Source organism: Bubalus kerabau, chromosome 4 (genome assembly GCF_029407905.1).
Source record: "Bubalus kerabau isolate K-KA32 ecotype Philippines breed swamp buffalo chromosome 4, PCC_UOA_SB_1v2, whole genome shotgun sequence".
Classification (NCBI taxonomy): domain Eukaryota; kingdom Metazoa; phylum Chordata; class Mammalia; order Artiodactyla; family Bovidae; genus Bubalus; species Bubalus kerabau.
In genome coordinates this window covers 143600777-143615031 of record NC_073627.1, presented here as the reverse complement: position 1 = coordinate 143615031, position 14255 = coordinate 143600777, and the positions used below count along the sequence as shown (strand labels likewise).

Below are 14255 nucleotides of genomic sequence, written 5' to 3'. Positions count from 1 at the left end.
ATTTACCAATTACCTACAGCATGCCTTGTGCTGTTGAGTGTACTTCAGTACAGTTAATCCTCATTTTCGTGGTAGATTCCAATACTATACCCACATTGTACCTGAGGACACTGGAGCTCAAGAGATTAAGTGTTTTGCCCTGGGTCAAGCCAGGATGTGCTGAGGAAGCATTTGAATTTAGCCAGGCTGTCAGGCATACCCCATGCACTATTCCTTCCTGACTTCAGAAGCCCTCAGCTGTTGGATGTGGGCCATCTCTAAACCTTCAGCACAGTGCCTCTTGCTGGCTCTTCCTCCCTCCATTGGCAAACTCCCATTGAAACTAAATTTCAGTGATTTTACATAGAAAGCAATTTTCAATTTGAATTATTTCTAGACTTTTAATAACATCTCGTTAACAGGCTCGTCTTCCAGGAAGTTTCCATTTTAAGCCTTTACGAGGAATTGTTACCCAAATAAGTACTTTTGTGTGCATGCTCAGTCGCTTCAGTCATGTCCAACTCTGTGTGAACCCCATGGACTGTAGCCCGCAAGGCTCCTCTGTCCTTGGGATTCTCCAGGTAAGAATACTGGAATGGGTTGCCGTGCCCTCCTCCAGGGACCTTTCACTGCCTGTAAGTACTTAGGCAAGTAAGATATTTTGAGGGTGGCATGAACCCAGGAGGAATTTTACCTACAGGAGGTGTATTCGGGCTGGGGGAACTGAGGGATTCAACAGTGGTTGAATACCTGGACCAGGTCATCCTCTGACTCTGCAGCATCAAAACAACTGGAAAAAGCCCAGGCCACTGCTGGATGTCTTTCCCAGTCTGGGGGGAGCAGCACCAGGTTGAATAAACCAATGTTTGTTTTCTCTAGAAGGGAGAGCCAGTCACAGTTCTGTAACTGAGTTAATGAAGATCCAAACCTATTGTGAGAACAGAGACTCGAATCACTTCCAGTTACAGGCAGCCGGCGCTAGGCTGTTAGCAGGCAGAGGCATATCCTGTCTGGAAAGCAAGCCTTGAATTAATGCTAGGAACGAATGCTGCCCTGTTCTAGCAGCGCTGCTGCAGTTTGGCTGCTGGAATTTATTTTCCACTTAGTTGGGCTTATTCTGAAAGTATGTGTACTATGTAATGAAAATACATTTTGAAATCATTCATTTTCATTTAACTTGTATGTCCCCTCAATTGACATATGACAGTCTGGTTTGTTCAAGGCAACTAAAAACATCTGCTGGTGTTACCTGAATAGGAATATATTTATTATTCTTACTCCCAGAGAGAAATAACTATCAGATTTTTAAAAAGTCTTTATTTTAGAGCAGTTTTAAGTTCACAGCAAAATTAAGAGGAAGATATAGAAATCTCCTATATACCGCACTGCTCCCACACGTACACAGCCTCCCTCATTAGCAACAACTCCCACCAGATTGGTACAGTTGTTGTAGTTGATGAACCTACATTTATACATCATCACCCAGTTCCTTATTTTAGATTAGGGTTCAATCTCGCTGTTGTACATTCTGTGTCTTTGGACAAATGTACAATGATGCGTAGCCTTCTTTATGGTATTATACAAAGTATCTTCAATGCCTTAAAAATCCTCTGTGCTTCACCTATTCATCTACCTCCCTGCTCTCCAACCACTGACAACCACTGGTACTTTTACTGCCTCGAAATGTTCCTTTTTTGCCTACGTCGTGTAGTTGAACTTTGGCCACCAGATGCAAAGAGCTGACTCATTGGAAAAGACCCTGATGCTGGGAAAGATTAAGGGTAGGAGGAGAAGGGGGCGACCGAGGGTGAGATGGTTGGATGGCATCACTGACTCAATGGACATGAGTTTGAGCAAGCTCCAGGAGATGGTGAAGGACAGGGAAGCTTGGCATGCTGCAGTCTATTGGTTCACAAAGAGTTGGACACAACTTAGCAACTGAACAACAACAATAATTTAGTAATATATATTTAAAGTTCCTCCATATCTTTTCATGGCTTGATAGCTTATTTATTTTTAATGCTGAAAAATATTCCATTGTCTGGCTGCTGAATAATATTCCATTGTCTGGACATACCACAGTTTATTAATTCATTCACCTACTAAGGGACATCCTGGTCACTTCCAAATTTTGACAGTTATGAATAAGTCTGCTGTAAGAATAAATCTGTGTGGACTTATGTTTTCATCTCCTTTGGATAAAAAACAAGGAAATCGATCACTGGATCATATGGTAAAAGAGTATTTAGTTTTATTACAATTTGCGAAATTGTCTTCAAAATGGCTATACCATTTTGCATGCCCACTAGTAGCAAACCAGAGTTCCTGTTGCTCCACATCCTCAGTAACATTTAGTGCTATCAGTGATCTGGATTTTGGCCATTGTAATATGTATAGAGTTATAGTTCATTGTTATCATTTGTATTTCCCTGATGACATATGATGTAGAGTATCTTTTTCATATTCATTAGTCATCTGTATATCTTCTTTGATGAGGTATCAATTAAGGTCTTTGACCAAGTTTATAATCAGGTCGTTTTTCTTGTTACTGAGCTTTAAGAGTTCTTTTTATATATTGTGTAACTTTATCAGATGTTTCTTTTACAAATATATTCTCCCAGCTTTTGACTTATCCTCTCATTCTCTTGACATTGTCTTTTGCAGAGCAGTTTATTTTAATGAAGACTAGGTTATTGATTACATCTTTCTTGGATCATGCCTTTGGTGTTAATCTAAAATGGCATTGCTATATCCAAGCCTATTCTGATTTTCTCCTAGGCTTCTCTTCTAAGAGTATGATAACTTTGCATTTTACATTCAGATCTGTGATCCACTTTAAGCTAGTTTTTATGAAGATTATAAAATCTGTAACTAGGTTCATCATTTTTCATGTGGATGTCCAGTTGTGCCAGCATAATTTGTTGAAAGACTGTCTTTGCTTCATTGTGTTGTCCTTGCTCCTTTGTCAAAGTTCAGCTGACTCTACTTACGTGGGTCTACTTCTGGGCTGTCTCTTCTGTTCCATTGATGTGTTTGTCTGTACAATCAGATTTTCAGTTCAATTCAGTCACTCAGTCATGTCCAACTCTTTGCGACCCCATGAACCGCAGCATGCCAGGCCTCCCTGTCTATCACCAACTCCCAGAGTCCACCCAAACCCATGTCCATTGAGTCAATGATGCCATCCAACCGTCTCATCCTCTGTTGTCCCCTTCTCCTCCTGCCCTCAGTCTTTCCCAGCATCAGTGTCTTTCCAATGAGTTCACTCTTCGCATCAGGTGGCCAAAGTATTGGAGTTTCAGCTTCAACATCAGTCCTTCCAATGAACACCCAGGACTGATCTCCCTTAGGATGGACTGGTTGGATCTCCTTGCAGTCCAAGGTACTCTCAAGAGTCTTCTCCAACAACACAGTTCAAAAGCATCAATTCTTTGGCACTCAGCTTTCTTTATAGTCCAACTCTCACATCCATACATGATCACTGGAAAAACCTTTGTTGGCAAAGTAACGTCTCTGCTTTTGTATATGCTGTCTAGGTTGGTCATAACTTTCCTTCCAAGGAGTAACCATCTTTTAATTTCATTGCTGCAGTCACCATCTGCAGTGATTTTGGAGCCCAGAAAAATAAAGTCACCCACTGTTTCCCCACCTATCTGCCATGAAGTGATGGGACCGGATGCCATGATCTTAGTTTTCTGAATGTTGAGCTTTAAGCCAACTTTTTCACTCTCATCTTTCACTTTCATCAAGAGGCTCTTTAGTTCTTCTTCACTTTCTGCCATTTAGTTGTCTATAATTTTACATGTTCTATAATAAAGGAAACTAGAAGCTCATGAAAATTCCTGAGGCCCCACATTGCTGGATTAAATTACAGTAGACTGAGGTTTACCTTTGTATCTGTAAAGTTGTTTCACAATCCTTTGGTTAATTCTCTGCTTCAGCCAGAACTTTGTGAAGATGGGAATAGTTAAGATGTATACTTGATCGTGTCATCTCTTCCTTTTTAAACCTTCCAGTGTCTTACCACCCTCTCAAGATAACTGCTCCCTTGCATGTCTTATCTTTACCATGCTTTCAGTCTCTGTACAGTTGCTTGCTCCTGTTAATACCTATCCTAATCTAATGCTGCTGGCCCCTCCCCCACTCCAAGCTCCCCAGCCTCTTCCATTTACAGGAACTTCTGCTGGCCCCTCCCTTGCTTCCAAACCCCTCAGCCTATGGTTATTGGTTCCTGGGAGAGGTTACCTATACCCCACTTCTGCCTCATTCACATCTAGTCATGTTTCAGGTCATCATCCCCCAAGGCTTGGTCTCATTCACCTGCTCTGGGCTGTCAGAGCATCTTATACTTAATCTTCATTGTGAGCCCCATAAGGGAAGGTACTCAGTCTGTTTCTTAGCATTTTATTTCCAGGATCTAACATAGTACCCTTTGGATTGTGTGGGTATTTCATTTCCCATTCTTCCAGCCATCCCTAATGTAGAATGATTACAGGGCAGGCCTGACGTGCTGCAGTTCATGGGGTTGCAAAGAGTCAGATACGACTGAGTGACTGAACCGAACTGAATGTAGAATGATGTAGACATTGGCATTGAATACTCTTTGCTTTTGTCTACAGAAAGTCATTTAAAGTTTTAAATATATGTAACTTATAGTTTAAATAAGTAGTTTAGCTCTGTATTTCAATGCTTAAAACAGCAAGATGTGGAATCTAAGGGCCAACTTTTCCTACCAACCTTACTGGTTCACCATGTTCTTTAGCCTGGAGTGGTGTTGCCTGTACTTAACTATTTCCCAGGGTTGTCCTGAGACTAAAGGGGTCCAGGCATTCTGAATACTGGCCTTACTACATTGTGTGTTAGTTGCTCAGTCTTGTCCAACTCTGTGTGACCCCATGGACTGTATGTAGCCCACCAGGCTCCTCTGTCCATGGGATTCTCCAGGCAAGAATACTGGACTGGGTTGCTGTGCCCTTCTCCAGGGGATCTTCCCAAGCCAGGAATCAAACCCAGGTGTCCTGCATTGCAAGCAGATTCTCCACCATCTGTGGCCCTACTACATTAACAATATATAAACATAGACAAATATGTGCTATGTTAATATGTAATATTAAATATTAAATATGTAAAACGTTAATCCTGTGGAAGTGTGTGACCTTTAAATTTTTTTACCCATCTTAATGATACCAATTTTTTTCTCCTAAATTCAGACAATTTCCCTCTCAGCTTTAATGGAAATATTTACGATTTACAATGTCTATTTTCCAGGGATAATTTTACGTTTTTAAGTTGTGACTTTTTCATCAGCAGTTTGCCTCTAGCACTGTCTTTCATACAAAGTCTTGTAATTTATTGAATAAGAAGATGAAAAGGCTCAGATTTTAGACATCTAAAACCAGTTGGTAATCCAGGGCGTGTTTTTCTCACTTCATCTGATCTCTTTCCTTAACATATAAATTAGATAATTTTTAGTGAGTAACTCTCTCTAAACAGAAGAAAAAAACCGTTTTTCATCTTGGCTGACTAACGCATACAACCCAACCCTAAATTTTTACCCAGTATTTGTCCACTACACCTGTAAACAGGTCTGCACGGTGTTTGTGAATCCAAGCCCAGTTGTCTTATATGAGATCCTGGATTTAATGAATTCAAAATGTTCAGAGCCTTGTCACTACTGGGCACCCCTCTTAGCACCCAGAGGTGCCACCCTGGGTCAGGGCCAGGAGAAAACAAGAGCTATGTGTACACTGTCGTGCGGTCTGCTTGTCTAAACTTTGACGTCAGGAGTGAGGACGCTGGGGGCTCCTGTCCTCTTGGCAGCAGAACAAAAGACTGTCTTGGCACCAAGTAATGGCGCCCAGCCTGCTGAACTGAAGAATCCATAGGTGTTTAGCTGCCTATACAGGGTCTTACATAGAGGGACCACGTATCATCTTTTGTTCAGATAAAGTATTTTTTGTTTTTGTTTTGTTTTTTGCATCAGGTATGAAAATCTCCAACTGCACTTCATTCAAGTCTCTTGGCATAATCCCAGTGGTTCTCTAGTTTCACAGATACGGACTAGATGAAGCAAGCGGGCAAAAGGAGGGGGAGTTGGAAGTGTGCCCCCTGTGTACAGTAGTGCTTTCCCCGAATAGCTTTAGGTAAATAAGAATTGGTAAGGTTATCTCATCTTAGTCTTAGTCATGCCTTCATTCTTTAAAGGAGTCCCTTTGTAATATAGATGGTCCTTATAGTGGTAATACCTATCTTCCTCTAAAATAATTTTCAAAACATCTTGGTACATCAATATTTTTTCTTGGAAGTATGCCCTTTGGACCCTTGAACAGCACATTAGTGCTTACTCTAGGCCTAGAGATAGTTCTTCCCTGAGAGCTAGACTCTGGAGCCAGGTGGGGTGAATTGGAATCCTGGCTCTGAGACCAGGATGGTACTTACCTCCTTTCGTCTGTGGTGAATAGCATACCAGTGATAACGTCTTCATAGTGTTGTCATGAACGTTAAGTGACTAGTACATGTAAATGCTGAGATCACCCCAGGACTACATATACAAGGAGCTTAATAAATGTCTGCTTCACTATATAAATGCTTCAGAATAGTCTTTTATTCCTTTGAAAGAGAGTAGATGGTAGCAGTAAAGATTTACCTTCGTCATAGAAGCTTTATTGTTTAGTTAATATGAAGCTATCAAGGAAGGAAGGAAGAAGGTAATTTAATATGGAAGATGATGATTAAAAAAACAAAATAGGAAAGTGTAATGCCAACTTTTTAAGTCCAAGTTGACTTTTACAAAGAACTTCCAAGTCTTAAGCTCTACAAAATACTAACTTCTTTCTCTCATGTTGGGAAGATTGATGTAGTCAGGCAGTGTCTTTCAGTGAGGTGATCCAAACACATTTCATCACGTGTTTGGCCATGCTAGAGATTTTCACTTCAGCTGCGAGGGTGAGGAAAGGAGGAGAGAGGCAAAGGAGGAGACAGATAGTGGTGGGGGTGGGGAGGAAATAGGGCAGGGGTGTGAGAGTGCAAGCAAAATAGATACAAGAAAGAGATAATGAGAATGAATATCAGCTAACTTCGAGCTAGCATCTTACAAAGGATTTTAGCAGCCAAGCACAGAAGTGGCAAACACATCATTTCTGTTCCCATTCCATGGGCCACAACTATGGCTCCAGCCTACCTGCCTTAGGTGCTGAAGAATCAGTTCTCCCCTATAAAAAGAAGCAGGGTCATTGTTACCATCTTTCTAAATTCCATATATATGTATTAATATACTGTATTGGTGTTTTTTCTTTCTGACTTACTACACTCTGTATAAGAGGCTCCAGTTTCATCCACCTCATTAGAACTGAAATAGATTGCCAGTCCAGGTTCCGTGCATGAGACAGGGTGCTCAGGGCTGGTGCACTGGGATGACCCTGAGGGATGGGATGGGGAGGGAGGTGGGAGGGGGGTTCAGGATGGGGAACACATGTACACCTATGGCTGATTCATGTCAATGTATGGCAAAAACCACTACAGTGTTGTAAAGTAATTAGCTTCCAATTAAAATTAATTAATTAATTAAAGAAAAAAAAAGAAGCAGGGTAGATCCCAGCTAGTCCCTGATACAACTATGTATCATGTTTCATTCATATGAAATATGTTAACCATGTAACATATTTCCTGCTAATGGCAGACATTCCTACAATTAACCTATTTGTACGCTTCACTGTAAACTATTTCTGACATTCTGTGTAATACCAGGACCAGCAAAGGACCCAAGAGAATGTACATATATTATGCTTCTTTCTTATTTTAGAAATTTTCAGAAATTCAGGGAATCTTATGAGACATCTACTTCTGAACATTTTATTGCTGTGCAGTTATCCAAGAGATAAGGACTCTTGGTGACTATCTGTTTTTTTTATTTTATTTTTAATTGGAGAATAATTACAATATTGTGATGGTTTCTGCCATATATCAACATGAATCAGCCATAGGTATACATATGTCCCCTCCCTCTTGAACCTCCTTCCCTATCCCACCCCTCTAGGTTGTCACAGAGCACCATCTTAATGGCCATCCTTCACAGGCAGGTTCCTATTAACAAGAAAGTTTTAATGCTTTGTATACCACTGGTAGTCAGTAAACGAAAAAAGGTAAAGAAGTTAGTGATCCGTTAAAGTACAGGACAATCTAAAAGTAGACTTTTTTTTTTTTTTTGCTGCCCTTTAATATAAGGCTCACTACTGTGGGCAGTGTTTGTACTCAGCTCTGATAGGAATGAGTACCTCGTATCACCAAATAAATTGACATATTCCTGCAGATTTATTAATAATACTTCACATGAGCCATTCTTTTGGATCATAATTGGCCTCTACACACATCAAGCAGTTTATTTTTAAGAGCAAACCCTGGGAGAGTTTATAGCTACATGGACACACCTCAGGGCCATGCTTAACTAAGCTTCGGGTTAATGTATACCTGACACTTTGCAGTGTTTCATAGTTATTGGAATGAGTTTGAATCCCATTTCTTCTGCCAAGTTTCAGATGTCTGACACCACTAGGAAGCAATATAATGTAATGGTTGGCCATGTGATCTGTAGTATCAAATTGAGTTTGAATCCCAACTCCACCATTCAGTGTATGACCTTGGAAACTTTCACTGTTTGCTATGGTTGCCTAGGAATTTCTGATAGCAAATATTTCTGACTGGGTGGCCTAAACAAGAGAGATTTATTTTCTCTCAATTCTGAAGGCTGGAAGTTTAAGATCAAGGTATTGGAGGGTTGGAGGTGAGAGCCTCTCCCCTTGGCTTGTCACTGGCCGTCTAACCATGTCTTCACATGGTCTTCCCTCGGTATTACTCAGCATGTGAGCTCCCAGACTTGGGTCAAGGACACCATTAGCCTCACTGACTCAGTCCTTTGTCCCCTAGCAGATCAGCTGCCCAGTCTTGCCAGTTTTTCTTTTGAAATGACCCCAAAATATTTGGCTTTTACAAATAATAACAGGTATGAGGATTGTCACATATAAATAAATGAAATAATTTTTAACTGACTATAAAATGATAGGTGTATGTACTTTTATGATCATAAAGTCTGAAATACATCTTATCAGGGTTGGTGGAACATGTTATAAGCAATTAGTTGGTTGCCAAATTTTTTTCTATAACTCTGTGTGAAAGAAAGGAAATAGCCAGCAGTGACAAAAAATATCCTTCTCTATCAGACCTGATCTGATCTGATCAGACCTTCCCTGTGAAGAAGGCCTCCATCTTCTGATATTAAATCACCACTTTGTACACATTGTACACCTTTTATAATCATATTGAACAACCTAAATATATACAGTTTTTATTTGTCAATCATAATAAAGCTGGGAAAAAATGAAGTTGCTGTTCACTGTTTAATAATAATATGTAGAATAATGCATTAATATCTCTGACTTCTGTTTTCCCTCCATTCTGGTCATTCTGTTGTTACATTTTTCTTCCTTGGTTCTTATATATCTCTTTCTGAAACATATTCTGAAATTTGAATTTTTTTACTTGGTTTTATTTAATTTTTAATTTAATTTTTTTTGGACAGAAAAGAGCAAGTCAGTACCTTGTATCAAAACATCAACCTCGTGGAGCCAAGACTCATTCAACCATATGAACATGTTATAAAGAACTTTATCCGTGAGATCAAACTTCAGAGCACAGAAATGGAAAACCTGGCCATTGCAGTGAAGAGGTATTAAAGTCTTTCCTCTCTCCATGGCAGAAGGGGTCCTTTAAATGGCTCTCTGACTGAGTGGCGCAAAGATGAAACATTATCATGTTATGATATGGGGGGACTGCCCAAACCTGAGGAATCTGGAGCCTTCTGAACTAAACCAGCACGAGGGAAGCTGAGTCTGGCAGTACTTTGTAGCGTCAGCCAGCAGTCCATCAGCATGTCCCCATGATCCTATCGTATAAACCTTTCAAGGGCTGTGATCCATACAGAACTGTTCAAAGAGTTCCATTATCTTATATCCAGCCACTTGAAACCTACAGGAAACTTTTCATCCAGAGAGAGACAGGCAGAGACTTCATTTGAAGCCTGACCTTGTCGCTGACAGGGGAGTGACTCTGGGTGGGTTACTTACTCTCCCTGAGTCTCAGGTTCTGCATCTGCAAAGTGAGGCTATAAATTTTCACATCCTCAGGGTGTGGAGACTTCGTGGGTGAGTCATGGGTGATGCCCTTGGCACTGGGCTTACCACATGGCGAGTGCTCAGCAGTGCTCCTTTCCCTCTCTCTAGCCCTCCTCACCAGCTTAAACTGAAAACCTGAAAACCTCTAGCCCCTGACTCCCATCAGAGAGTTTATGAAAGCCACAGCTGGCTCACACAGACTTTCTTAACGGTTTTAACAGCAATGCAGTGCCAAAGAAAAATTTATATTTGCAATATAATTTATATGTTACAATCCAAACATCAGTGAAAACACACTCACTCCCTGTATGTACATGTACCCACACAGATACATGGGACACACATAGATATACACACATTCACACAGGTGGCCTGTAAGGATAGTCCTGTGTAAAGCCATCAGGAAGAAAGAATGGCATTCTCTCCCCTCTGTTCTCCTTCTCAGCCAGGCTGCTCTCTGCTGTAGAGGGAGTGGAACTCTTGGGGCGTCTCTCCCCTCTACTTCTGTGCGTGGGAGCCGAAGTCAGGCTCTGGTCTAAGCACAAGGCCTCTTAAAGGCCGCTTCTCTGAGCTGACAGAAACCTCACTGAGGTGTTTAGGTGACTCCTGTAAACATTCTCTTACCTTCTTGACTAAGGACCATCCGTCCTCATGTGTTTTGGGTTGGGGGAGGGCCTCAGTCTTTTTACTCCACCCTTGCATCTGAAGAAAGGATTCCCAGTGTCCTAGTAGGAGTCCTGGACTAAGGTTAAAGTGGGCATTCCCAACATGCTGGACACATTACTGGGAGTTGAGTCTTACTGCCATGGGGTCGCAAAGAGTTGGACACCACTGAGCGACTAAACTGACTGACTGACTGACTGAGTCTTATGGGGCAAACAATGTGTCATTATAGACTACCCTGATTTAACCCTCCAAAAAAAAAATGAAAGAAAGAAAAAAAGAGTTGTTCAGAAGTAAAGAAGGCAGAGGGGACACATTCAGGAGCAGTCCTGAATGCCCAGATGTTTGGCACTGGATGTCTAGAAGGAATGGCTGAGGAAAATGAACATATAAAGGGAGAAACAAATGTGTGACTTAGCTACTTACAGTCCCAGAGCTGACCAATAAAACCTGAAAGTTTCTGTGGAGATACATGGTGCCTGCATTTGAAATAGCAAGTGTTTGTAAACAGACTAAAACTAGATGACAGTCCAAACTTGATTAACATAACCTCAGCGGGCTGTAAGGTGAGGAGGAAGTTAACGGGAGCAGAAAACAGTGATAAGTCACCCAGAATTTTACTTTGGGGTCTTCCCTCCACCCATCAATGCTTGTTTGGAACCTTTTGTAGAAATTAAACTAATGAGCAAATTGTATGAGAGGGGGTAAATGAATTAAAAGCAGGTAGGATGGTGTGGTGGAAGCCATTAGACTGGAAGACAAAGGCCTTCTACTGAATCCTGTTTCTCCTTTTATCAACACCATATCATTGGGGCAAGTAAATTGACTCTAAGTCTCATGGTGGCTGCTTTAAGTCACAATCTAGTTGAGTAGGCAAGACATATGCATGTGAAAATTTAGATAATTGGACATAGAGCTGAAATAGAACAAAAAAAAAATTTTAGGGCTTAATCTGAAGCCTCAATTATTGTAAAGTGACAGATGTCTTCATACTAGACAATTATTAAATAAAACTATCTGAACATCATCTCAAAGAAATTTTCCTGTTTCTAACTTTTTGGCAATTCAGTATGCTCTGCCCCCACAGAAATATGATTCATTGATTATATTCATAAAAGAAACAGGAATTTTCTAAAGGCCAACAATATCTACATTGCAAAACTTTAGGAAACTGACTAGAAATAATTTTTGAGATCTTTTTTCCCATTTAACTATAGCATATAGCATTGTGTGTTTCATGTAATAAAATTTCAGAATCGTATCTATCCATGGAGGGTTTTTTTTTTTTTAAATCCGGTGTTGTAGCTCAGCAGCAAAAAAGATTTTCAGAATTTACTGAGAGCCTCTCAGTAATCTGGTATCTTTCTCTGTTCTTTGCTACAGTATAGTTTAATACCATTTAATCTATTCTGTTCCATTTATTTAATATCTAGTTTCAATGTCCCTTTACACCCAGCTGGTCCAATTGCCAATCTCACTTTATTATGTGGAAGGAATGGGGAATATTATTTTAAATGGTATGTTTCTCATCTGTAAAATAGCTTGAAATAGCTGAGGTCAGAATTTTCTCTTCATGCTGCAAGGCCAAGAGTATAATGAAAAGGTGTGTACCCTCTTGAATTTCAGAGCCCAGGACAAGGCAGCCATGCAGTTGAGTGAGCTGGAAGAGGAAATGGATCAGAGGATTCAGGCTGCAGAACACAAGACACGGAAAGATGTGAGTTTGTGGGACTGGCCTGTTTATGCAATGAATCCTTGGACTACCTTTTATGTACAGGGCACAGGGCATTCTCTGGGTACAGCACATCCAGATTGCCACAGGCACTCTCAACAAGGGCTTTGTTGGTGGTGGTTTTGAGGGGGATAGATTAAGGAAAAACAAACAGAGAGACAATAAGCAGTCAAATAAAGGGGCTAATTTCAGATGGCAACAAGCTCAGTAAAGAAACATCATGTGTGGTAGACAAGCTGCTTCAGACTTGGAGGTCAGGGACCTCCTTGAAGATGGGACAAGAGAGCTGAGGCCTAAAGGAGAAGCCATCTTTGTAGGGGAGGTTGGCTTCACCCTTAATACCACTGTCTCTCAGCCCATGGCCACTACTGCTTTAAATCTAGATTACAAGGACTTCCCTGGGGTCCAGTGACTAAGGCTACAAGCTTCCAATACAGAGGGCCCAAGTTTGATCTCTGGTCAGGGAACTAGATCCCACATGCCGCAACTAAGACCTGGGGCAGTCAAATAAATAAATAATATAAAGTAAATAAATCTAGATTACAATGAAGTTAAAACACTGTTACGGTGGGATATGCTTTTACTTATCAATACAGGAACTCTCATAGTTGGAAGTTGGGTGTTACCTTTAGTGACTTCCATAGGAGAAATAATTGTCTTTCTTCCTCATAAAATATATTTGAGTGATTAATGTTTACTGCAAACAGAAAAGAGACATATTTCTTTGAGTAGCTAATGTTAGGTTGCACGTTCTCTTTTTTCTGTTCATTTTCCCCATTAACTCTGAGGAGAAAATTGAGTGAGAAGGGCCTGGGTATTGGCCTCTGATAGACCTGCAATAGAGGAGATGTGGGTTTGATTCCTAAGCTGGGAAGATCCCCTGGAGGAATGCATGGCAACCCACTCCAGTATTCTTGCCTGGAGAATCCCATGGACAGAGGAGCCTGGCGGGCTACAGTCCAGGGGTCACAAGAGTCGGACAGGACTTAGCAACTAAACCGCAGGCCTTAGTTTGCCTCCCAGCCCTGCCCCATCTCAGTTAAGTGGCACTGGAAAAATTACCTAGCCTCTGAGCCTTTGTTGTTCCAACTTTAGATAGGATAAGCCACCAACCTGCTTTAAGGAGGGTGGAGCCTGATGGTCTATATACATGCCTAGCCTAGTGCTGAGGTGTGATAGGGGCACCATGGGTGTTACCATTCTCCTCTTTCCCATTGCTCTGTATACCTTATGACCTTTCAGATTCTTCACCTTGCTTTGCTTTACCACATATATGCCTTCAGGTCTCTTTGTTCTCCTATCTCTTAATAACACATTTAATAACTGTTTGGATATCATGTAAATGGCTCAGAGTCCATGGTCCAGGGTTAATGTAATGGTTATCTCATTCTTTTGTTAGCCCTTTATCTTTCTAGTCTAAAAACAATAACATCCTAATTTTTCTGCCTTTCCCCTCTCCAGCCATTTAATCTGCATTCATTCATTCATTGCACATATCAAGCACATGTTTTGTTCTGCAATAAATCTCTGCCTCATCCAGCTAAGCATTTCCCAAATTGGTTGTTGGTAATGGATACCCAGGCTTCCCAGGTGGTACAGTGGTAAAGAATCCTCCTGCCAGTGCAGGAGACAGAGAGATGCTGGTTTGATCCCTGGGTGGGAAAGCTCCCCTGGAGTAGGAAATGGAAACCTGCTCCAGTATTCCTGTCTGGAAA

General features: G+C 41.0%; 1 protein-coding gene across 1 annotated transcript in view; it reads left to right on the top strand.

The window, feature by feature from the left end:
* Positions 1 to 14255, top strand: part of RASEF (RAS and EF-hand domain containing) — a 91514-nt gene that overhangs the window by 24246 nt on the left and 53013 nt on the right. Inside the window, exons 2-3 of the mRNA XM_055578880.1 lie at positions 9554 to 9700; positions 12435 to 12525. Of these exons, the coding sequence (XP_055434855.1) occupies positions 9554 to 9700; positions 12435 to 12525 (238 nt within the window). The remainder of the gene's footprint in view (positions 1 to 9553; positions 9701 to 12434; positions 12526 to 14255) is intronic.